The sequence below is a fragment of the Nuphar pumila genome, chromosome 11 (genome assembly GCF_984573655.1).
Source record: "Nuphar pumila chromosome 11, dmNupPumi1.hap1.1, whole genome shotgun sequence".
NCBI lineage: Eukaryota > Viridiplantae > Streptophyta > Magnoliopsida > Nymphaeales > Nymphaeaceae > Nuphar > Nuphar pumila.
In genome coordinates, this window is record NC_143259.1 from 94,584,507 (window position 1) to 94,607,442 (window position 22,936).

General features: G+C 39.6%; 2 protein-coding genes across 8 annotated transcripts in view; one reads left to right on the forward strand and one right to left on the reverse strand.

Moving 5' to 3' along the window:
- The first annotated feature begins 644 nt into the window (after window positions 1-644).
- On the forward strand, window positions 645-9,031 carry LOC149822527 (Prefoldin chaperone subunit family protein). Of its 4 annotated transcripts, none has more exons than XM_089981108.1 (5): window positions 645-736; window positions 869-922; window positions 2,355-2,424; window positions 2,533-2,608; window positions 8,954-9,031. In XM_089981108.1, exons 1-4 carry the CDS (start codon window positions 668-670, stop codon window positions 2,580-2,582), a joined length of 243 nt encoding a protein of 80 aa, XP_089837234.1. In that variant the 5' UTR covers window positions 645-667; the 3' UTR covers window positions 2,583-2,608; window positions 8,954-9,031. The 4 variants fall into 4 exon arrangements, with proteins under 4 accessions (XP_089837234.1, XP_089837231.1, XP_089837233.1 ...); XM_089981105.1 differs by lacking the exon at window positions 8,954-9,031 and adding an exon at window positions 8,272-8,542; XM_089981107.1 differs by lacking the exon at window positions 8,954-9,031 and adding an exon at window positions 7,884-7,968.
- Window positions 9,032-12,056: 3,025 nt separating this feature from the next.
- The window catches only part of LOC149822528 (GPCR-type G protein COLD1), a 163,938-nt gene continuing 153,058 nt past the window's right edge, over window positions 12,057-22,936 (reverse strand). The window contains exons 12-14 of one of the 4 annotated variants that reach the window (XM_089981613.1): window positions 12,800-12,930; window positions 12,535-12,697; window positions 12,132-12,301 (exon numbers count right to left, since the gene is read on the reverse strand). In XM_089981613.1, the coding sequence (XP_089837739.1) occupies window positions 12,544-12,697; window positions 12,800-12,930 (285 nt within the window). In that variant the 3' untranslated portion in view covers window positions 12,132-12,301; window positions 12,535-12,543. Of the gene's footprint in view, window positions 12,698-12,799; window positions 12,931-22,936 lie in introns of all 4 variants that reach the window. The other 3 variants (XM_089981614.1, XM_089981612.1, XM_089981615.1) reach the window with 3 other exon arrangements.

Below are 22,936 nucleotides of genomic sequence, written 5' to 3' on the forward strand. Positions count from 1 at the left end.
TAAAAAGTAGGTGTGTCAACAAGTCAGGTTTGGTTCGGATCTAGGTGGAACCAGATTTGGGCCTGATTTTCAGGTATGATATCGGATCCAGACCCAGGTCTGATTGGATTCACTATAAGAAAAACCATATCTGGACCAGATAAAAACTACATGAACCAACCCAGACCATACCCAAACCATATTTTTTATCAATTTTACATTGAGGGTTTTAATCGAAACTCGGGACGGGTCCGGGTCTGGTATAAAATTTCACAAACTATACCCAGGTCCATGTATTAATCGGACCTTCGGGTTCGGACCTGGGTCTTATTATTTATCACCATACCCGGACCCTATAGGGTTTGGTTCAGATCGGGTCCGGATAAACCGGATCCATTGACACCTCTAGTAAAAAGTAGGCCTGTCAACAGGTCGGGTACTTGAACCCACCCAAATAATAAATTGCTGGGTTTGGATTCTGGTTTTACTGGCTCACGAAAATGGAACCTCAGACCCGAACGCGCATAATTTTAGAATTTTATTTTTATTAAAAATGCATATAAGTGTACCCGACACAAAATCCGGGTCTGGTCTGGTCAGATACCCGGAAAAAACCCGTTGTCAGCCCTCTAAAAACACCAGGTAAGCCCGGTTGCCTTGTGAAGGCTCCAATCGGCAATCGCCCCCAATGGCTTCGCCTTCTACCCCGTCTCCTAATGCACCTGTTGAAGACCCCAAGCTGAATCTTCAAAAAGAGGTCTTCTACTTCACCTGAAACACCCATTGTTTCCTAATCCTAATGTGTCTATAGACTTAGCTTTTATTTTCCTTCTTGTTTTCGTAGAAAATTTGTAATCCAGTTTTCTTTTTTTTTTTTCCCTCACCTCAGATCAGGAATCATGAAGTTGCAATCTCTGAGTTAAACAGCCTCTCATCTTCTCGAGTAAGCTATCTTTCCACTGTGCGGCTTTTTCTTTATCATGGTCATCTCTATATTTTTACTTGGTTTTATGTTTTCATTTGTTGGTATGATTTATCATTAGTGGTGGTCGTGTTACTTCTTGACGAAATCCTCAAGATTCTATGTCGACCAATGAGATTGATATTTTGTTTGCTAGTTGTTGGAAAATTAAGCTTTAACAGTGATCGATTATCAATGTGCGGTCATCTGATCGAGTTCGATCACTTGAGTACCGAACATCAAGCCAAGTGCATCAAGTGTTTAGTTCATCACAGTGTGAAACCTTGCTTCCAAGTCATAGGCAGATCAGAATAAAATTGATTCTGAATTTCACGGTGAGATACCCTTCGCATCTGACAAATTTATTGCCCCCCAAGGGGAAGCTCTAGCATCCTCTGTGTAAGGAAAGAAAAGGTGGGCCTATCGAAAAGAAATAGCGCAGAGGAGGGGTGGAAGACCAGTCAAAATGCCAATTATTTGAACCATGCCAAAAGCTGAAGGTAACATATAATGGACTAGAATGTCAAAGTTGAAAACACTGGAAACAAGTTTACCTGTGGTCCAAAGCTTTCAGCTGTAGCATGCAGCTCTTCAGCATTCACATAGAAAGAGTAGTTTGCTTGCTAATTTCATTGTTCAGAATCTATGAGCCTCCAAAGCATACACGACACTGAGTAGTTCAAGTCGCCAGCTTCTACGCCTTTCTCCAAATAAGTTTTCATCCAAGAATCATGTTCCTGCATCTCCCATTCTTGCCTTTCTCACCTCCATGTATATGATCATATTCATGTTAAATAAGGCTTGTATTATATTGCATTCAAGTGTGAGTGCATAAGAATTATCAGCAAATCTTGAAGTTTCACCAAGTTGCTGCTATTATGCCTAATCATATGCATGTTCGATATGGATTACACAATATAAAGTGCTCAAATGACATAACTCACTACTAGTAGCAGTGGCAAACGCATGGATATGGTGTACGTTTGTTCTGAATGCATTATTTAGTTTCTAATTGTTCTTCTGATTACATGGTATTTAGATAATGATTGGATGGAATGCTTTCATTTTTTAGTAGAAAATATAGTAGTGGAAACAAGGATCTAGAATAACTTAGTCAACTAATTTTGCTCCTCCAATGATTGCAACTAAGATCTCTGCTTTCTTATGCTTGGAGTACGTCGAAGACCTAGATGTAGATATGCTTTAGTAATATTTCAGTTTGATTGCATTTCACTTTTACAAATTATGTCTTGTTTTACCAGGCCTAGATATTGATATGCTTAAGTAGTATTTCAGTTTGTTTGCATTGATTGAATTTCAGTTTTACAAACATCTTTTGTTTTACCATGAGTTTAAGGTGCCTATATGCATGGTTTACCGGTATGATGTTAGCTGATGCATTTGTTCCTCACAGAAAGTCTACCAGAAAAATGGTGCCATCTTCTTTCGCATGGGCATTGACTCCGCATTGACGTCTGAAAAGAGTAAGTTCTCCTTTGGTTGAATGCCTTCAAAATTTTTGTTTTCCCAAAAAACCCTTCTCTTCCTTTTCTTTCATGACATTTATTGTTCATTATTTATGTATGTCACAGAGAAGTTAGACATAGCCAAATCACAGTTACAAAAGATTAATCCAACATGAGTTGCAGCATATTGGGGATTAGAAAGGTAATCTATTGAATGATCTTTTAGTGTCTTTCCTTGATTGAACTGATATATGATATTGGAAAAAAGATATCCTGTTATTTGTGATTGCTGCTCAGTCCACCAAATGCTGGAGCTAGATATTCTTGGCATCTTTACTAGTGTCTTCTAGATTGAGTATACTGCAGAGTCTTTGGTTTTTTGGTTATTGCAGTTTCACCTTTCCCTTGTGTCATTGTTAGAAAAATAACTACTGTTCTAAGAGTTAAGGAATAATTATTGCAAGTCCAACTAGCTCAACATGCAATCAGCAACCAGGTTCACTTTATAGCTGCATAGAAGCTAGAATGGAGATGCCTAGTTATAGTAGTTATACACAAACCCTTGCATACAATGTTGTGAAAAGCGTTGAGGCGTAGCATAGCACTCCACCAAAAACTGAGGCGAGGCGTAAAGCATAAGCCTCAAATTTTTTTTGAAAACTTAAAAAAAACTTAAAAAAAATATCTAAAAATATAAATAAATAAAAGAAATACCAAAAATCCATTTATCTTCTCTAAACACTGTATCAAAAGAGTCAGCCAACACATTTTTGCATGTATATATGCAATAGAATGCCAAAAAATTAACAAACATACAAAAGAATGTAAGAATATTAACAAACACACAAAAGCCCCTAATATAAAGCCCTAAAATCCATTTATTTTCACCAAACACAATATCACAATGGTCAGCCAACACATTTTTGCATGTATATACGCAATGAAATGCCAAAAAATTAACATATACACAAAATAATGCAAAAATATTAACAAACACACAAAAGCCCCTAATTTATAGCCCTAAAATCCATTACAATATCAAAAGGGTTGGCCAAACACTATAGAAAAATGAAGAGGGGGAGAAAGAAGAGATGAGAGAGTGAGCAGCAAGAGAGGTAAAGAAGCAATACCTTCTTCTTCTTCCTCTTCTTCTCTGTCTTCTGCTTCCTTTGCGAGATGAGCCAATGAGAGACGAGAGAGAGGGAGGATGGAGCAGCGAGAGAGGAGGGAGAGATAAGAGACGAGAGAGATGGAGGATGGAGCAATGATAGAAGCAAAGAAGAGAGGGCTCGCCCCAAATTTGGGTCAAATAGGGGCTTTGACCCCCATTTGACCTAAATCAAATGAGGCATGCGCTATGGGTAAGTTGCGCTATTTAAGTGTGCCTCAAGGCACAGAAGGCTGTGCCTCGAGGCGAGGCACGTTTTTAACAACACTGCTTGCATATATAAACAATGGAGATACCACTAAACTATGTTGCATAGAGATGGATATGGACACAAAACACGGACATGTATTTTTATCAAAATTAGGACAGCAAGACATTTATTTCGAAAATATTTGATTTATAAAATGTGTTTTCAATATTTTTATATATAATTAATTAAGATTCAAAATTTTCAAGTATAAATGTATGAAGTAGTGTGTACAGTGTACACCCAAGTTTATTAAGGAAAATCACTTCTGAGATTAAAGTTTGGCAGACTACAAGTACTATATGGTGCATGGTTTTCATATTGGAATTAAGGGCATTTGCTTCCTTCTCTGACGTGTAATCATTTGTTGGTATCACTAACTGTATTTACAGCACCTTAATTCCTATAGCATTGATATTTAAGTATAAGTATGATTTTGCACCATTTTAGTGAGAGCTTCACAAGTGTCACCGAGGATTCACATTTTTACATGCTGCAAAGACTACTAGCTTAAAGGTTCGCATTTAATTTCATTTATCAAAATTGAGTTCCAGGCATCAATTCTTTCACTCTTGTCCTTTTGAACTGTACATGCAATTTGTTTAAGTCATATATAGTGGCCAATGACATTTGCTTCTAAGAAAAATCTAATGCGAGAAAAAAAATAACCATGAAGAGTCTAACTCAAGATCAACATATATTTTTCCTAAAGGTCTAAATTTGTTAAGGCGAATGGGGATGTTGGGTGCAGGAGTATAGGGATTTAAAAATCATCCCTTGGTTAAAAAGCCATAGCTGCTATCACTCAACTGATAGTGGGTAGGTGTACATGAGAGCCAGATGGGAAACATATGGACACCACAAATCACGTGGGACAGTTTATTCACGCACCAAGATTCAATTGTATGGAAATCATAAAAGGGATTTTACACTATACATTAAGAGCACATCGATGGACAAGATAATATATAAGGAATTTTGAGGACATGGCGGACTTCTGCTTACTATCATAGTTTATTCTCATGTGAACTGAGTTGAAGATTCATCCACTTGAAGAAAGATTACAGGCTGTTATGTATTTTGGGATCTAATTTGGTGTCTTGGTGTAGCAGAAAACTATGGACTGTCACTAGATCCAGCATGAAAGCATAATACCAAGTCATGGACACGGTTACTATTGAGATTTTATGGATTACAAATCTAGTTATCTCCTTGCTTCACTGCATCAATTCATCACACTATCTATAGGAACATAGTTTCTATTGCTAATAATTTGTTTATCATGGCAAAACCAAGCACACTTAACTGGATCGACACTTTGTTTGAGACAAGATTGAAGATCAAGAAGTCTTGTCATTAAATCATTTGTGACAAACAAGTGGCGGAAATCTTCACCATACCCCTTCTTCAGCATTAGTACTTAAAAGCAAATTTCATGGTTCTTAATCGGTACAATTCACCAATTGTTTAGAGATAGAAATAGTAACTTGTGAAAATATGCACCAGTTGCTGATATGTAATATTCTGGCACAATATGGGGAGTTTGGTCATTTTACTCACAGATGACATATATGCAGGGGCGGAGCAAGGAATTTAAGCTAAGGTGGTCCCAAATGCACAGTTGGACCCTTAATGCTAACTGAAAAAAAAAACCCCTAAAATTCTCATCTATACTAATTGAAACAAAAAAAGCCTAAAATTTTAAGTTCTAACCAAAGTCAAGTATTAAAAAGGAAAAACACATAACACCATAAAAGCAAGATCCAAAATTCATGTTATTTAAACAAATACAAAATTGAAACCCTTAATTATGCATTTATGCTATTCAAGCATGTAGAATCATGTTTAAAAAACATAAAAATACCTAAATTAAATATTCATCTTATTTAAAAACAATTTTTTTAAATGCTATTAAAAAAAACACAAAAAACTCTAAAACCTAATTAAATATTCATGCTATTTAAAAAAACTAAATGAAAACTTCAATCCTAGCAAACCTCATTCATAGTTTTTATACATATACTAATTGAAACAAAAAATAACAAAACCCCCAAATTTTTATCTAAAATCAAGCATGTGGATTATGTATAATGTTGATTAAAAAAATACAGAAATAACTAATTAATATTCATTTCATTAAAAACCTAAATGCCAATTGAAAAAAAAAACACTAAAAGCTCTGGACCTAGATGTTAATCAAAACCCTAATTTTTATATCATCAATTATGCATTTATGCTATTCAAGCATGTAGAATCATGTTTAATGTTAATTAAAAAAATACAAAAATACCTAAATTAAATATTCATCTTATTTAAAAACAAAATAAAAATCTAAATGCTATTCGAAAAAAATAAAAGAAAACTCTAAAACCTAATTAAATATTCATGCTATTTAAAAAAAACTAAATGAAAACCTCAATCCTAGCAAACATCATTTATAGTTTTCATACATAAGCTAATTGAAACAAAAAATAACAAACCCCCCCAAATTTCTAACTAAAATCAAGCACGTGAATCATATGTAATGTTGATTAAAAAAATACAAAAATAACTTAATTGTTATCCATCTCATTAAAAACCTAAATGCTAATTGGGGAAAAAACACAAAAAACCCTAGACCTAAATGTTTAGGACACAAAAAGTCAAGAGGTGTCGGTGGAGGCTGGGATTCAGGAGGAAATCAAGAAAGAGAGAGTGGGGCCCCGGTTTGCCGGTCGTTGTCACCTATGGTGTCGCGAGCAGGGGCGGAGTCGCAAAGGGGGCAAGAGAGAGGTGGGGTCACGAGGAGGGCAGAGCCATAGAGGCCAAGAGAGAATCAAGAGAGAGTGGGGGGCGGCTTTGCCTGTGGGGTTGCGGGCAAGGGCGGAGCCATGAAGGGGGCCACCACGGGTGGGGTTGCAAGAAGGGCAGAGGGCTGGAGAGAGAGAGAGAGAGAGAGAGAGAGAGAGCAAAAACCGAAGGGGGTGGATTATTTTGGGAATGAGAGGGCCAAAGGGACCAGGACGGGCGACACTCACCTGTCGGCCTCCTTTGGGTCGTGCACCAGTGCCTACCCTGACCCGGTCAGGATGGGCACTGCCCACGTTTTTTGCGGGTCAAGGTGGACACTACCCACCCTGATCCATACCCCCAAGCGGGATTTCTGTGGGTCAGGGTGGTCACGTGCCCACCATCCCCATAACGTGGCTCCGCCCCTGCATATATGATCTCTATCATGGTTATACGACTATGGAAGTCATAGCAGTCCTGTAAATTTGATTGGATATGTGGATATGAATTGCATGTGTTGTGTTAACGGTATATTATAAAATGCCTCTAGAACCCTATTACATAAAGGTTCCTAATAGAAGGGGGATTCCCAAGAGGGAACCACTTCCCTGTTTCTTGACTGCTAAACTCTACTCCTCTATTTCATTCTACAGTTTCTCATATAAACATTCTCAATCCAAGCAAAAATCATTATCTATTAATACTATACAAGAGAGTACACAATATTGTGCATGTTCTTATAATGAGAAGAAATTTTTGAACACTTTGCTTATTTTTTTTAATTACTAACCTAAAATTTGTTTGAGCTTAATAAAAATGAAAATGATTTTATATTATAAAGGTACTGTAAAAAATGTTGTCATTTATTATTTATTTATCAATCTAATTATAAAAGGTCAGGTATATGTTCCTTCTTATAAGAATGATAAGTCTTTTATTCCCAAATGAAAACACAATTCCAACTTCAAAACTTTGATGTCCTTGGGAGTGTGCTTAGCATGAAGCTTCTGGTAACTATGGTACATTCACATTTATATGTGATAAAGTGATAAACGTGCCGGCATACTTTTATGTTGTTAAGAAGTAGCATTGTGTAGCATATTTTCTTTGCACTTGTTATAGATGTGAATGTATTGAGTATATTAATGTCCGTTTGAGCATGTTTTAATATACTTCAAACTGCAATATTCATAGTACATTTTTTTAGTTCACAAGGTTAAGATTAAGAGTATGATATCCTATGGTTTATGAAGAGCATTTGGTTCTTTGTGACTACGATTGACAATTTTACAGAAGGTGCTGCCCAAAATTTACATATCAATATGGACAAGTGGATAAATTATCTTGTACAATTTGAGATTCATCTTGTACCATGAAATGAAAGCAATAGTGAAATTTGCTCTTGTGGACGATGGATACATGTATCTTGTGGCAATATGAAAACCCTCTGTAGGTTTCCCGACAAAGCAATTTCAGCTGAAAACTATGTATGAATTTGCTAACCAAAGCTTTCAGCCAAATTGTACACTCTGAGAGACTACTAATATAGAACATCTGGAACAAATGCAAATTTTCCTTAAACACCACTTCAAGTTCTATGATGGACAATGATTTCAAGGAAGTACAGGTTGAAGTAGACCAGATGCTATTAGACCACTGATATGGTGACTTTGTCTTTCAGGGTAGCTGACCCTCTGATGATTGGCAGCATATGGAAGTACCAATGCATTTTCCAATGTTAAATGATCATTCACGTAAAATTTAGTGAAAGCTCGAATTTAATCAAGTACATTCTATTTTATAGTGGTCCTTTTTTTGTTCAGATATCTGTATTTGAGCTGCGATTTCTTATACAGGCTTGTTTTGTAGTGTAAGTTGGTGTCATGTAAACACACCACACCACCACCCCTTTTTTGTTGTTGCTGTTTTCTAGCTATCAATGCATACTTATTCTTGACTATTATCAGTTTTTAGTTCATGATGTAGTAGAAACACTGAAGGTCCACACTAGGTTTGGTAGAAATTGTGATGGATGCACTGAAAACCTGGAATAGACATGCACATATGCAATGCATGTGAAGGCTTGTGATTCTGGTGGGTAACGAGTCAGTACACTAGCTTGATTCAACCTGAGGTCTGATCAGCATGATGATCGTTTTCTGACATCAAGCAGCTCTTCCGATGAAAGCCTATGATTAGGCAGCCTTTCCATTGTACCAACTTTGAATTGGCCATCTATACATGTTCAAGCTGAAGTTACTCTTGAGTCATGAGGATTTTTCATCCATCTGGAAAACCATAGTGCATTTTCTTATATTTCTGTGCTACTTTCTCATTATTTTCTTTTCTATTTTCTATCTAAGGATTTGGAAGTCAGTGGCTGGTACGAGTGTACCATTTCCCTTGCTACCTCGGGAAGCAGTAGTTTGTGCCTCAACAATGAATTATGTGAAAGAAGCCTTTAAAAAAGAAAGAAAAAAACAGAAGAAAGAAAATCTCACATACTAGTTAACCGAGTGCGTGTAACTAGTGGTGAACGCACAATCTGCTGCACTGTTATGTGAATATCAAACAAATCTTCATTAATCCTATCAGATGTTTTCTTGTAGTCTGTGTCATCCGTTATTTCCATATACGTCTATCTCTTGAGCTATATATCATTTGAAAATCGGAAGGTTCAAATTGAAACGGGTCCTCTAGTTTTGATAGTACAACAAAATACAGGCATGGTTTGTTACACATTGAATCAATTACCTAGAGAGAAATTTTTAATGGATTTGCTGGTTGACATTCAACGAAAATCTATGATCAAGCAACAAAGATGTCTCAGATCATGAGAAAATGAAGATGTGTGAAAATATATATTGTATCATGCTTAATTTTCTTTTTTGTATATAGCTACAGACATTTCTTTTGGATAAATTTTATGATATGGAGTTTCTTAAAAATATATAGTAGCCAAAGCCTGGTTGCTCTCTCTCTCTCTCTCTCATGTGCGCGCGAGTACTCTAGTTTTGATGGTACAACAAAATACGGGCATTGTTTGTTACACGTTGAATCAATTACAGAGAAAATTTTAACAGATTTGCTGTTTGAAATTCGTTGATATCATAATCAAATGTCTCTCCCAAGAAGTTTCTCGCTGGGATCGCTGAACGGTAGAATCTGAACTATCCTGGTTCCCTGCTGTCCCACCAACAGTGGAGGGAGAAGCTCTGATTCCTCTTGTTGAATAGACTCTTCTTGGATAGCCACAATGGATCTGGATCACCTCATTCCCTCCCCCCCCCACCACACACACACACAGGAAAAAAAAAATATCGACGAGCTAGGAGTAGGGGTGAAGGCATGCCTTAAGGCAGCTCGTGACCCAGGATAGGCACTAAGGGTGTCAATGGATTGGGTATGATGATCCAAATCTGACCCATACAGGATCCTATAGGATCAGGGTTTGGTTACAATGAAGTCCAATTAACTATCCGTGTTGGATCCATGAGGTCCGATTATTAAATGGGATCCATGAGGTCCGATTATTAAATGGGTCGGGTATGGTTTATGAATTTTATACTAAAACCAGGTCCAATGTGAGTTCTGATTCAGATCCATAATTTTTCAATGTAAAAAAACTTTAAAAATATTATTGTACCAGGTATGGGCCGGTCTGGTTTGTGTAATTCTTATCAGATCCAGGTATGGTTTTCTTATGAAAAATCTGGTTGGACCCAGATCCGGGTTTGGGCCTACCTATTTTAGTGGGGTCCAGCCCGTTTACACCCCTAATAGGCACATTAGACTGAATTAGTGTTTGTTTTGGCATTTGTAGCAGGAGAATAGGAGAGGACATTATTCGTTGTTTTTATTTTTTTTGAAAGGCAAGCTGGGGTTAGGCAGACCCCTTACCAGTGATACAACTATACCTTGGGGTTTGAACCTGCAACGTCCCAACACAAGGTAACGTGCACCAGCTGCTCCTACCAGACAAGCGGAGCCCCCGTTGGTGGACCTTATTCGTTGTTGGGATAAGGCTTGGTGAAGATTATTTATCTTGTTGGTTTTAATTTTATTTTAAATTCTATTGCTGGAGTAGGGGCGGGGTGGATAATCCAAATCTAAAATTTGAGCAAAAGGTCCAAACACAAATCCAGATCTGAATGATACACAATTAGTGGAAGTTAAACAAGATCCAAACTGTAAATATATATATATTTTTATAGGCCAAGATCCAAACTTTATATAATTATGCTAGATTTGGTAAAATAAGTTTGGGAACAAGCGTTATATGAGTAAATGAATCAGGATATCCGTATCTGAATATATACATGATAGAAAATAGTGAGCTGAATCTGGAGCTAACAGAATGCTTTTCAATCAGATATCCAACTGACCTGAACCCGTTTAACATACAATTTTTAATCCGATTAAGTATTTGGGTCAGATTTGATTTGTTTGGTAGAATCTGGATTGGGATTCGGTCTTTTAGTGCAATCCGATCAGATCTTTATAAAGCTTCAAAATATGAAGCACATATGAGGCTTGAACCTCAAACGTAAGGCAGTATCACACCTTCCAACTTGCTATATTAACCACCAATCGGATTGCAAGCTACCAAAAGAAAGTGTTGGAAAAAATTTGATAAAATACTAAAAAGGAATCTAACCTAAACATCATATTTAAGCAAACTTCAGCCTAGACTCGGATATAATTTACATGATTAGACTCATATTAAGATCAAGTTTTTTCATATTGGAGTCTGAGTCCAAATCGACATAGATTAGGGAACATGCAATTTGGTCAGATTTGGCAAACTCACATCCTAATTGAGTCCAACCCATTTACATCCCTAGCTGAATCCAAATCTCAATCAGATCATGAAAGTATAAAAAACAATATGATCGAATACGCACCAGGTTTTATATTGCCCTTGGTTGGGTTAACTTGAGAGGTTGTGGCCCGATTTAAACACTTTCCAAAAATGGATTTAAAGTTAAGATATCCAAGTTCAATCTATTTCCATCAATAGCTACTGGACCAATCACTAGGGATGCACAAGCATTGTGGACCTTAATAATGAGATTTATGACTGGTTCCCAAGATCCTTAACTCACAAACCAACCAGCATGGACCAGACACATGCACACGAGAGTCAAGTGGGGGCCATACATGCATTGTGTAAGAAAGAATGCACATCAACAAACCCCTACTCTCTACATGAATTAAGGCCCTACCTAATCCACATTAGAGGTCAGCATAGTGATGAAAGCTAAAATTGGCAATTAAACAGCTGTGAAGCTCTCGAGAAGTTCAAAACTTTTATATTTCTTGTGATTCTTTATTGAGAAAATCTCGGCAAAATAAAACTAAGGAAACTGGACCTAAAATGACCCTGGCCTACTTTATGCAGTTCCTCCATGTCAACATATAAAACTCTAAGTCCTTAAGTTCCTAATCATCTTGAGAAGCTGAAGATTTTCTTCAGAGTGGCATAAATGCCCTTCTGAGTAATGATATTTAGTGCTTCAGTAAAAAACTACAAACAGTTACTTTTCCAAGTAAAAAAATTCAATACAAAAAATTACAATAATGTTGGGAGGCCAAAGACACATACCATATTTATAGCCTAGAGCCAGAGGCCAAGTCCTCTGTTTCAATGGAACTGGTAGCATCGCATTCCTCAAAGAAGAATTTAACGAAACTCGCTTACCAGCCGACTCCTGCCTTTAGATAATTTATACACGTAATTAGTTCCATACAATATTCCAACAGGCAAATGCCAACAAAATCTGGAGTTTGTCCCTGCCAATCTTTCCAGATGTTTATCTACAGAAGCAATGGGAGGCTACACCATCGTGGTTTTGCACTTGGCAGGCTCAGTCCAGATGGAGGAAGAAAAGGAAAAGAATGAAAGGAATAAAATATGCTTCAAAGTAAGCAATACAGAATTTACAGAGTGGATTCAGTCAATGGGATGCTTGTCAGCTTGCCGAGAAGTGTAGTGCACAGAGAGCAGAAGCAAAGAGAGGAAAGCACTAGCAGCAAATATAGCATCAAACCACCGATGATAGAAATCAAACTGTATGTCTCCACCCAACACATCTGTGATTATCATCCTACGAGAAAATGTGCATCCACAAATAAGCAAACAAAAGTAAAATAGGACAATTAAAAACTAGTCTTGACATGGAGAGAGAGAGAGGGGGAGGGGGGGATACCTATACTCAGTTGCAAGATTTTTCCTAATCAAAAGAATTGAAGAAACAAAGTACATCCCCATTATCTCTGACAAGAAGAGAACGACATTTGTTGTTGATTCGCTTCCAACTCTAGAAATGGCAAAGAAGAACTGCATGATGAAAAATATGATGTGCAACAGTTAGCTAAACCCATATCTGCAATTTCTGAGTTAATTTGGGGTAACTTTTCATGAGCTATGTTCTATGCTTCTAGAGTATGAGGCTATGTTTGATATTTCTGGGACCTCTAGCAAGATTGAGAAACAACCTCAGCATGAAGTTAAAAACGGATGAAAATGATTCCACATAACGAGTAATGGGTTGGGTCTCAATTGAGCCAAATATAAACTAGTCCAACCCATACCCTTGAAGCACCAGTCAGTGTTTAAAAACTCGCTGAGTCTACTCTGTCAACTCAGCTGGACTTGGCCATTCACCAAGTTGAACCAGTGAATGACCTGGTATTCCACAAGACCCAGCCAAATCACAAGTTGACTCAGCCGAGTTTATTTATGAGTGTATAATGTACATGATTTATATATATATATATATATATTCCTAGATTTTATACATTTAAAAGTTATCATCACCATATTGAGTCACTGAGTTGATCCAGCTAAGTCATGAGTTAAGCATTGTTGAGCCGATTCCTGAGTCACTGGTTTCAAAACACTCATACCAGTATTAGTACCAGTGTGCAACACGGGTACAATTCCCTTCTAGAAGCACCCATATTACATAGGTTCCAATTGTTATCATCAATTTGATCCCACACTGCATCCACTTATAGTTTTCATCCCAGCATGCTTTATGTAATAACCGGAAAATTTTTTTTGATAAGCTTGGATTTGGGTCGGATCCGGACCCGACCCGGACCCAATGGAGGCACCGCCTCCCGTGTCTTTTAAAGACAGTGAGGCAGGGGTTTCAAAGAGAACCCCCGCCCCCTTTTTCCTCTCTTGTTCTCTCTCCCCGATACTCACCCTCTTTCCCCACGCGTCGACCCGCCGTCGTCGGCAAGCACAGCCACCGGCGACAGCACCGCCGGAGCCCACCCTCGCCGGCGACAACCTCACCTCTGCGACCTCGCCGGCGATGCCTCTCTACCCGACCCCCCTCTCCTCGCGTCTGTCGGGTAGCGGCCACCGACGACTTTTCCCCCCTTCTTCAGTCGTCGATGACTGAAGCCATCGGCGACCTCCGTGAACCCCGATCATCGTCGTCGACGATCGTCTAGCCATCAGTGCCTCGCCATCGGCCGTCCGTGGACTCCCTCGTCATCACGATCTTCCCAGGTGCGTACCCCTCTACCGCCTCCTCTTCCCTTTTTTCTTCTTCCTTTCGTCGACCGACAGGGGCAAAAGCCCCTGCCTGTCGGTCTGTTACGACAAGGGATAGCCGTCCGGTAGGGGCCCTGCCGCTTTGCCGATAGGGGTAAAGCCCCTGCCGCCTGTAAGAAAGGTTTCAGCAGGGGTTTTGCGCCCCCTGTCTGCCTTTTCTTTTACCATGGAGGGTTGAACCCCCTCCCTGTCTCGATGCGCAGGGGAGGGTCCGACCCTCCCTGCCTCTGTTTATCGCAGGGAGGGGCTCGAGCCCTCCCTGCCTTCGATCTTCGCAGGGGAGGGCTCGACCCTCCCTGCCTTCATAGTACGCAGGAGGGGCCGAGCCCCTCCCTGCTTCTTGTTACGGCAGGGGAGCGGTCGAGCTCCCCTCCCTGCACCACCCTTAGCAAGGGAGGGGACCAACCCCTCTCTGCTTCTTTCAGGCAGGGGAGGGGCTGAGCCTCCTCCCTGTTACGGCAGGGGAGGGGTCGAGCCCTCTCCCTGCTCTTTGTTTTGAGAGGGGAGGGGGTCGATCCCCTCCATGCTCCTTGTTGCGGCAGAGGAGGGGTCGAGCCCCCTCCCTGTGCCTCTTCTCTCTTTAGGCAGGGGCATCGCCGCTGCCTCCACTGTTTTTCGACAGGCAGGGGCAAGCCCCCTTGCCTCGCTCTTCTCTAGCATCAGGCGGGGGCTTCGCCCCCTGCCTGTTCGCATTTCTTCAGGCAGGGGCCAAGCCTTGCCTCCGTGCATGTTCGACAGGCAGGGGCGAAGCCCCCTGCCTCTCTTCTACTTTGTCAGGCAGGGGCGCAGCCCTGCCTGCCCTTGCTTTATGAGGGCAGGGGTGCAACCCCCTGCCTCCTCGTTGTTTGCTGACAGCAGGTTAGCAGGGGCTTGCAACCCCTACCCCTGCTTCTTGCGTTGATAGTAGGTGCGCAGGGGCACGATGCCCCTGCTTCCTTCATGTCAGGGTGAGGGCAGTGTCCCTGACCTTCTATTTTTGTTGTTAGCGTGCTAAGACTGACGCTTTTGCAGTTCGTACGACGGATTCCGCTCGTGCTCCGCGACCCGAGCCGTCAATTGTTTACACCCGCAGACGCCAGCAAGCTCGCAACTCTCCAAGGTAGGATAAGATTGCACAGAGGATTGAATTAAGTTCAATTAAAATAAAAACGACCATTAAATATATATATATATATATATAGAAATATATATATATTTATACGAGTATGCACTTAACTCAAGGACGCGGATTCGCGATCCTTGTCCTTTACTTTCTGTCAATTTTTACTTTGCCGTCGTGCATTGCGCAAAGGTTTTGCGTTGCACTCCTGCTTACAGTCTTTACTTTGCCGTTGCGCATTGCGCAAAGGTTTTGCGTTGCACTCCTGCTTACAGTCTTTACTTTGTTGTCGCGCATTGCGCAAAGGTTTTGCGTTGCACTCCTGCTTACAGTCTTTACTTTGCCGTCACGCATTGCGCAAAGGTTTTGCGTTACACTCTTGCTTAAAGTCTTTACTTTACCGTCGTGCTTTCCGCCCAGGCTCTTGCTTTTGCATATGTGTTGTTACTGCCTTGCTATTACAGACGACACTCAGGTTTTCGCTCATTGCATACGCTTTTGAGGCATCCTTGTGGAGGATGCAAGAGACATCTACCACTCTCCCTCTTGCGACAAGAGTTCAGTCGGGAGCTAGCGATACATCCTCGTCTAAGGAGAGGGATACCTCGCAAGGATCCTGGCTCTTCGTGTACGCAATTCCTGCATAGTAGACTTGAGATTTAAGGAGTTGTGCAAAAGCATCAAAGATTGCCCAACTCAAAGCATTTGGAAGGATGTGATTGGTTGGTTCTGCTCGTCTATTTGGCATATCCTGGGTGATCCCGAATTGGGGTTCGAGCGAACTTCTTAGCGGAGGTTCTGTTGAGAAACCCATATCCCGTCTATCGAGGTCGGTATCGAGTCATGCGAGGCATGTAGATACCCTGATAGCGGATGAGATTCTAGAAAATCGCATGCCAAATGTTGGCACAAGCTGCTGGCTGTTTCAAAAGATAAAGAATGTCAAAGTATAGTTTGAGAAGCATTAAATCTTTGTGAAACACTTCTGATGAGGCTCTTATTGAGGAGCTATACCCCTTTCATCCTAGAGTACTTGTAGTCGTGCACTACACGCTAGTACTTCGATGATCAGATGAGACGGTCGTGCGACCTCGAATAGTGCTAAATGCACAATGCTGTAATCACATAAAATGGTACTATTCGCCTTCACAGGCAAGATGCTCGAGTGGTTTAAAGACCACAACATATAATGGGTCGTTAGTTAAGCAATCCCTAATGCACCCATTCGCTTCTTGTTGTCTGTCAAGGGAGAGGACAGAGCGGTACAAAACTCCAATGGATAGGTTGTTAACAACCACCTCACGGGCAATGATCCAACCTCCCCAGTCATTGGAGTTAGAGGAAAGGGGCTACAATAGTTAGCTCAACACTTCTGCAGAAGTTGGATGCATCTGTGGTACTACTTACCTACCTTTGGGGAATCCTCTCTCGGCTAAAGTCGTCCCTTTAGGAGCGGACTCAACTAGCTATTCGGGTTATTGAAAATACATAGAATAACAGATGCCCGAACTAGTCTCAGTTGTTTCTACGTTTTGCCTGCGCGTACCCGCATGCCAGTAATATCGAAACATAAAGACTGTTCACACTGGTTAATTGCTTGTTTTACCCCTTGGTCGAACTGCTTGGTGCTTATTGTAACGTAGCACTTGTTCTTGTTGGCTTGCGTCTCTTATGATTGATGTGATTGCATACAGCTCGTAATCTACGAACTGGTGGCAACTATGATTGATGTGACCGCTTGTCTTATAAGCTCCTTACATATTGTGATATAACTGTTGTCGTATGATTGCTTATCATGTATAGCTTATGAATGGCTTGCGATACAATGGTTTATGCCTTACGATTAATTTAATTACTTGCTGATGGACTGAGCCATTTGATGGTAATTGTATGTATCACGAGCATTGTTATGAGTGCTTGTCTTATTCAGTTGTTTTGTTTGGCTGTCGGATAGAGTTAGTTAATCTTCGCCTATAGAATCAGCTGGATTGCCATATCTGTGTGTTCTCATGTGTCGTTTACGCATGCTTTGAGGTCCTATTTGAGGATTGCAATATTCCTTGTGGCAATAACACAATGCATAGTATTATATGTTTCTGTGTGATGTGATTGATATGCCACGTGATAAGAAATGTTGGAAGTATGCGATAATATGTTCATGGTTCATGGAACCTTATTGGAGGAATGGGTGATCTTGTGTTTTGTTTTACCACGTGAAGTGATACGATGCATATTGCTGATATACATGTTTGTGCCCATATTGTGGCTACTGACCCCAAGAGCGATCAATTGTTCGGAGCAGTAGATTATATTGATGCATGTATCACTGAATATGGTATCTGTTGAGAACCTGATCTCCAAAGGATTATCTGCGAGGGCATGTATGATCAAGACCAGGTAACCGGTTAGAGTGGTAGATTCTCTGTGAGGATGTACACTGTCCACGAATGGGTAGCCGCAAAGACGGTGAACTCCTGTGAGGAAGTACATGGTCCAAGACCACGTATACCATCTAGGGCAAAATTCCTTGTGAGGATATACATTTCCCAGACCAGGTGATCCGGCGTTGATCTTATTGATTGTAATAGTGGCTATCGACCCTGAGAGTGGTCATTTGTGTTGATGTGTGTATCACAATGATTTTCATTGAATATGACATTTGTTAGGGACCGGGTTCCCAAAGGTTTCTCTGTGAGGGTATGTATGATCAAGACCAAGTGACCCGGCTAGAGTGGTAGAATCTCTGTGAGGAGGTACACTGTCCAAGAGCGGGTAGCCGTAAAGACGGTGAACTCCTGTGAGGAAGTGTGTCGTCCAAGACCTGGTATACCCTCTAGGGCGGTAATTCCTTGTGAGGTTGTACATTTCTCAGATCTGGTAATCCGGCTAGAGCGGTAGAATCTCTGTGAGAAGGTACACTGTCCAAGAGCAGGTAGCCGCAAAGACGGTGAACTCCTGTGAGGAAGTGTGTCGTCCAAGACCAGGTATACCCTCTAGGGCGGTAATTCCTTGTGAGGTCGTACTTTTTCCCAGACCTAGCGATCCGACGTTGAACTTGTGTTTTTGCTTACCATAAAAAGTTATGGTGAGCTGTGATGATCTTCTGAGATTGTTTGAGATAGCCACTTATGAATCTATAGTTTTGGCTTTCTGCTTTAGCATGATTACATGCTGAACCCTGATGTGAGAATCAGATCTTTAGCGATTTTAGATCATGATCATGTTTTGGACCTTCTATGAAAGGGTGAGTTTTTCTGAGAAAGTATGACGCCTTAGGTGAGTCATAACCGGTGACAGTTGGCCGCGTAAGGCCTTGAGAGATGGGAATAGTTTAAGGTGGTTCAGGACAAAGCGTTTATTAAAAGTAGTGAGACCGAAAAATGATGACCTGATAATGATTAGATGTAGAGACCCCGTTCTAGGAACGAGAACGAACTTGTTGCGTGGTAGTTCATAGCTTACGATCAAATGAATCGTTTTGCTACGTTTTGACAGTTGTGCTGCTTACATGCTTTGAACCGCTTACCTGCTTGCACCGCTTACCCGTTTGCATTGCTTACCTTGTTACACTGCTTACCCTATTGCACTGCTTACATGTTTAACTGCATATCTACTTTAAACTGCTTAGCATACTGAATTAAATGTACTTAATTCAGTTTCCTGTAGTCTCTCTTGTGCACCTACTAGTTTTTCACGAAACTAACCCATTCTATAAGTACAGGTGATGATTAGGTACAACACGAGCGATGACAAAATGACTTCAAGACTTCTTCTTCATGCTCTTAGCTCGCGTCCTGGACATTTTGGGTTTGTAATGGATTTTTCTTGGGATATCCGAATTTTGTGAGTTTTGGTTCTTTTAGCTAACGTACCCAAAGTTGTCAGCTTGCCTTCTGAATTAACAAAAGAATAGTGTTCCGCTGATTTTATGAACAAACTCTGGAGGAAAGAGATTTTTCCTAGTCTCTTGTCTGTTTTCTGAAAGGTTCACAAGTTTGAAATTTTGGGGCGTTATACTTTAGGTCACTAGCTAAACCTCTCATGTAATACAAACAATAGCAATTGGTGTTCTCAACCATTTAACAGGCGGGTACCTATGTTCACTCATATGCTTTATCAGACATGAGCTCCTATGCTCATTGACAGGTAGATTTTCAGGAATTTGAAACCTTGAGTTCCTCATTCTCATAGTTGGGTATTTGTTAAACCCATATGTAAAGACTTGGGGAATGAGCAACTGTAAGCAGTTACCTCATCATCGCCAGTTATCATGCCAAATGCATGGTATATTAACTTGGGAGCAGCATGACATGCTATGTCATATGGATATGGATGTGGGAGCAGGATACGATGCATGCCATATGGATATGGATGTGGGAGCAGGATACGATGCAGATACTCTTTGTACAATTTGATCATTTCAAGAATTAGGACACAAGAACATGACTCTACACATAGATGTATGTTGTAATGAAGCATGCAGAAAGATAAAGAATGCTACAAGCATTCACAATGTCCAACAATGGACAAATACACAAAGGAAATAATAGCCAAGTCCACTATAGGACAATACATACACAAGCCTTAGATAATCACAAACTAAAAATATAAAATCTCTTTTATTGAAAGAGAGCAGAAAGGCTTCACTAAAAAATACAAGGGGTTTCACCCCTATTTATACACACACTAATGGTTCAAAAAAGGAGGCCAAAAGGGGGCTCCCAAAGAGTCATTGGGAGCCCCCAACGACTCTATTGTGGGGCCCTTATTTGGCATGAAATAAACAAAACAAAAAAAATTAAAAAAATAAAAAGGAAAAACAGAAAATAAAGAAAAGAAAAAATAGTTGTTTAATAAAACAACTGTGAAAAGACTATAATACCCCTATCGGGTATTATATATATATATATATATATATATATATATATATATATATATATATATATATATATATATATATATATACATACATATGATTTAACACCCCTCCTCAAACTTTACGGGAACCAAAAGTTTGCCAAGGAGAAACATGAAACGTGGAGCAGGAAGAGCTTTAGTGAAAAAATCTGCTAACTGATATTCTGATGTAACATATGGCAGTGTAACTGTTCCACGTAGATACTCATCACGAACATAGTGGCAGTCCATTTCGATATATTTGGTTCGTTCATGAAAGGTGTGATTGCTGACAATATAAATGACACTTTTGTTGTCACAGCAAAGCTTTGAAGCTCCAATAATTTTAACCCCGATATCTTTGAGAAAACTTCGAAGCCAAACAAGTTCCATTGTAGTAGTTGTCATAGCCCGATATTCAGCTTCCGTAGAGGATAGTGAGACTTTTTGTTGCTTCTTGCATCTCCAAGCAATTAAAGAATATCCTAAAAAGACACAAAAATCAGTAGTTGAGATTCTATCATTGTGATTACTTTCCCAATCTGCATCAGTATAGGCAAGTAAATTTAATGAAGAAGATGATGATAGAAATATCCCTTTAGTTATGGTGTTCTTTGTAAGAAAATAGAACTTCAAAAGCAACTCTGAAGACAAGCTCACAAAGGTTAACACAAGAGTTCATTCAATACACTCACAAGAACCACAAAAATACTCAAAAGAGTATATACACCAAGGAAAAAAAGATAAATATATCACTCAAGTGGGGAAAACCCACTCCAAAAATAATACATAATGCATGGAGTATGACCCCATGGATTTATACATGAAAGGAAGGGGCTAGAATTAGAGCCGTTGGAGAGTCCAGCAACTCTTACATGCTTTTGCTTTTGGACTTAGTCAAAAAGCAAAAGTCTAAAGGATGTCCAAAGTTATTTGCTTTTTTCTTTTTGAGTTGGTCAAAAAGCATAAGCTTACACCAGTCCAAAAACCAAAAAAATAAAACTAACTAGTTGTCCTAATATAACTAAACTTGAAAACAAATAAAAGATTACATGTGATGGGGTATTTACATATGAGATTGTCTATGAGATTACAACTTTTAACACTCCCCCTCAAACTTACGGTTGAACAACCAAAAGTTTGTCCAAAAGAAAGTGGAACCGTGGAGCAACAAGAAGTTTGGTAAAAAATCCTGTCAGTTGATATTCAGAGAAAACATATGGAAGCTCAATGGTGCCTTGTAGAAATTCCTCACTCACGTAGTGGCAGTCCATTTCGATATGCTTTATTCGTTCGTGAAATGTCCGATTGCTGACAATGTAAATGGAACTTTTATTGTTACAACATAACTGTGATGCTTTTATGCTTTCAACACCCATATCTTGAAGCAATCACCTCAACCAGACTACTTTCATGGTGGTTGTAGCCATGGCTCTGTACTCGGCTTCTGTTGATGAAAGAGAGACCTTCTGTAGCTTCTTGCATCTCCATGAGATTAATGATTCTCCTAAAAACACGCAAAGCCCAGTAGTCGAGTGTCGATCATTTGGATCACCTCCCCAATCTACATCAGTATAAGCAGTTAGTTCTAATGAGGAAGAAGCAGACAAAAAAAGTCCTCTACAAATAAAAGTTTTAAGATATCTAATAATTCACAATACTGCTCACATATGGACAATAGTGGGTGCATGCTGAAATTGACTTGTTGTGTGAACAACATGTACAATATCCGATCGAGTGATGGAAATGTAAGACAATGCCCAAACAAGCTGTCTGTAAGGTGTTGGGTTCTCAAGTGGTTCTCCATCATCCATCTTCATTTTGTTATTTACGATCTCAGGAGTGTCTACATGTTTTTCATCTGTGATTCCAGACCTGTTGATAATATCAAGAGCAAATTTTGATTGAGTTAGTAAATAACCTTTAGGAGAATAGGCTACTTCAATTCCAAGAAAAAATCTTAAGAAACCCAAGTCACTCATTTCAAAATTGGTCTTGAGAATTTTTTTGATGTTGTCAACTCTGTTTATCACTTCCTGTGATGATCATTTGTCCACATAAAGTAGAGAATAATAATACCTGCATTAGATTTCTTAATGAACAAAGTAGTGACAGTAAAACAAAATCGAAAACCAAAAGTAAGCATAACTTGACTAAATTTGCCATACCAAGCCTTAGGGGCTTGTTTAAGTTCATATAAGGCCTTATGTAAACGAAGGGCTTTTCCTTGAGGAATCTTGATGCCAGGGGGTGGTTCCACGTAGACTTCTTCAGCTAAACTACCATTAAGAAACACATTCTTGACATCTATCTGAAAGATATGTCATTTCTTTACAGAGGCAACAACAATTAAAGTTCTTACAATGGTCATTCTTGCTACTGGTGCGAAGGTCTCATCATAGTCTATTCCATATTCTTGGGAATAACCTATGACCACTAGACGAGCCTTAAATCATTCCAAGGTGCCATCACTCTTGGTTTTGACTTTGTATACCGAGCGACATCCTATAGGTTTCTTCCCTGGTAGAATATCTTGAATAGTCCACGTGTTTGCCTTTTCTAAGGCGCTTAACTCTGCTGACATGGTTCAACCCATTTGGGATATTCTTTTGCAATATCATAGTTAGAAGGTTCTATGTAAGAATGTAATAGGGCGATATATGCTTGGTACTTTGGTGAAAAGGACTCATAAGATACAATTTTTTTAGGTACTTTTGACATTCTCGATGATCTTCTAGTTTCCATATGATCTTGTGCTTTAGTATATTTTTCTAGAGCACA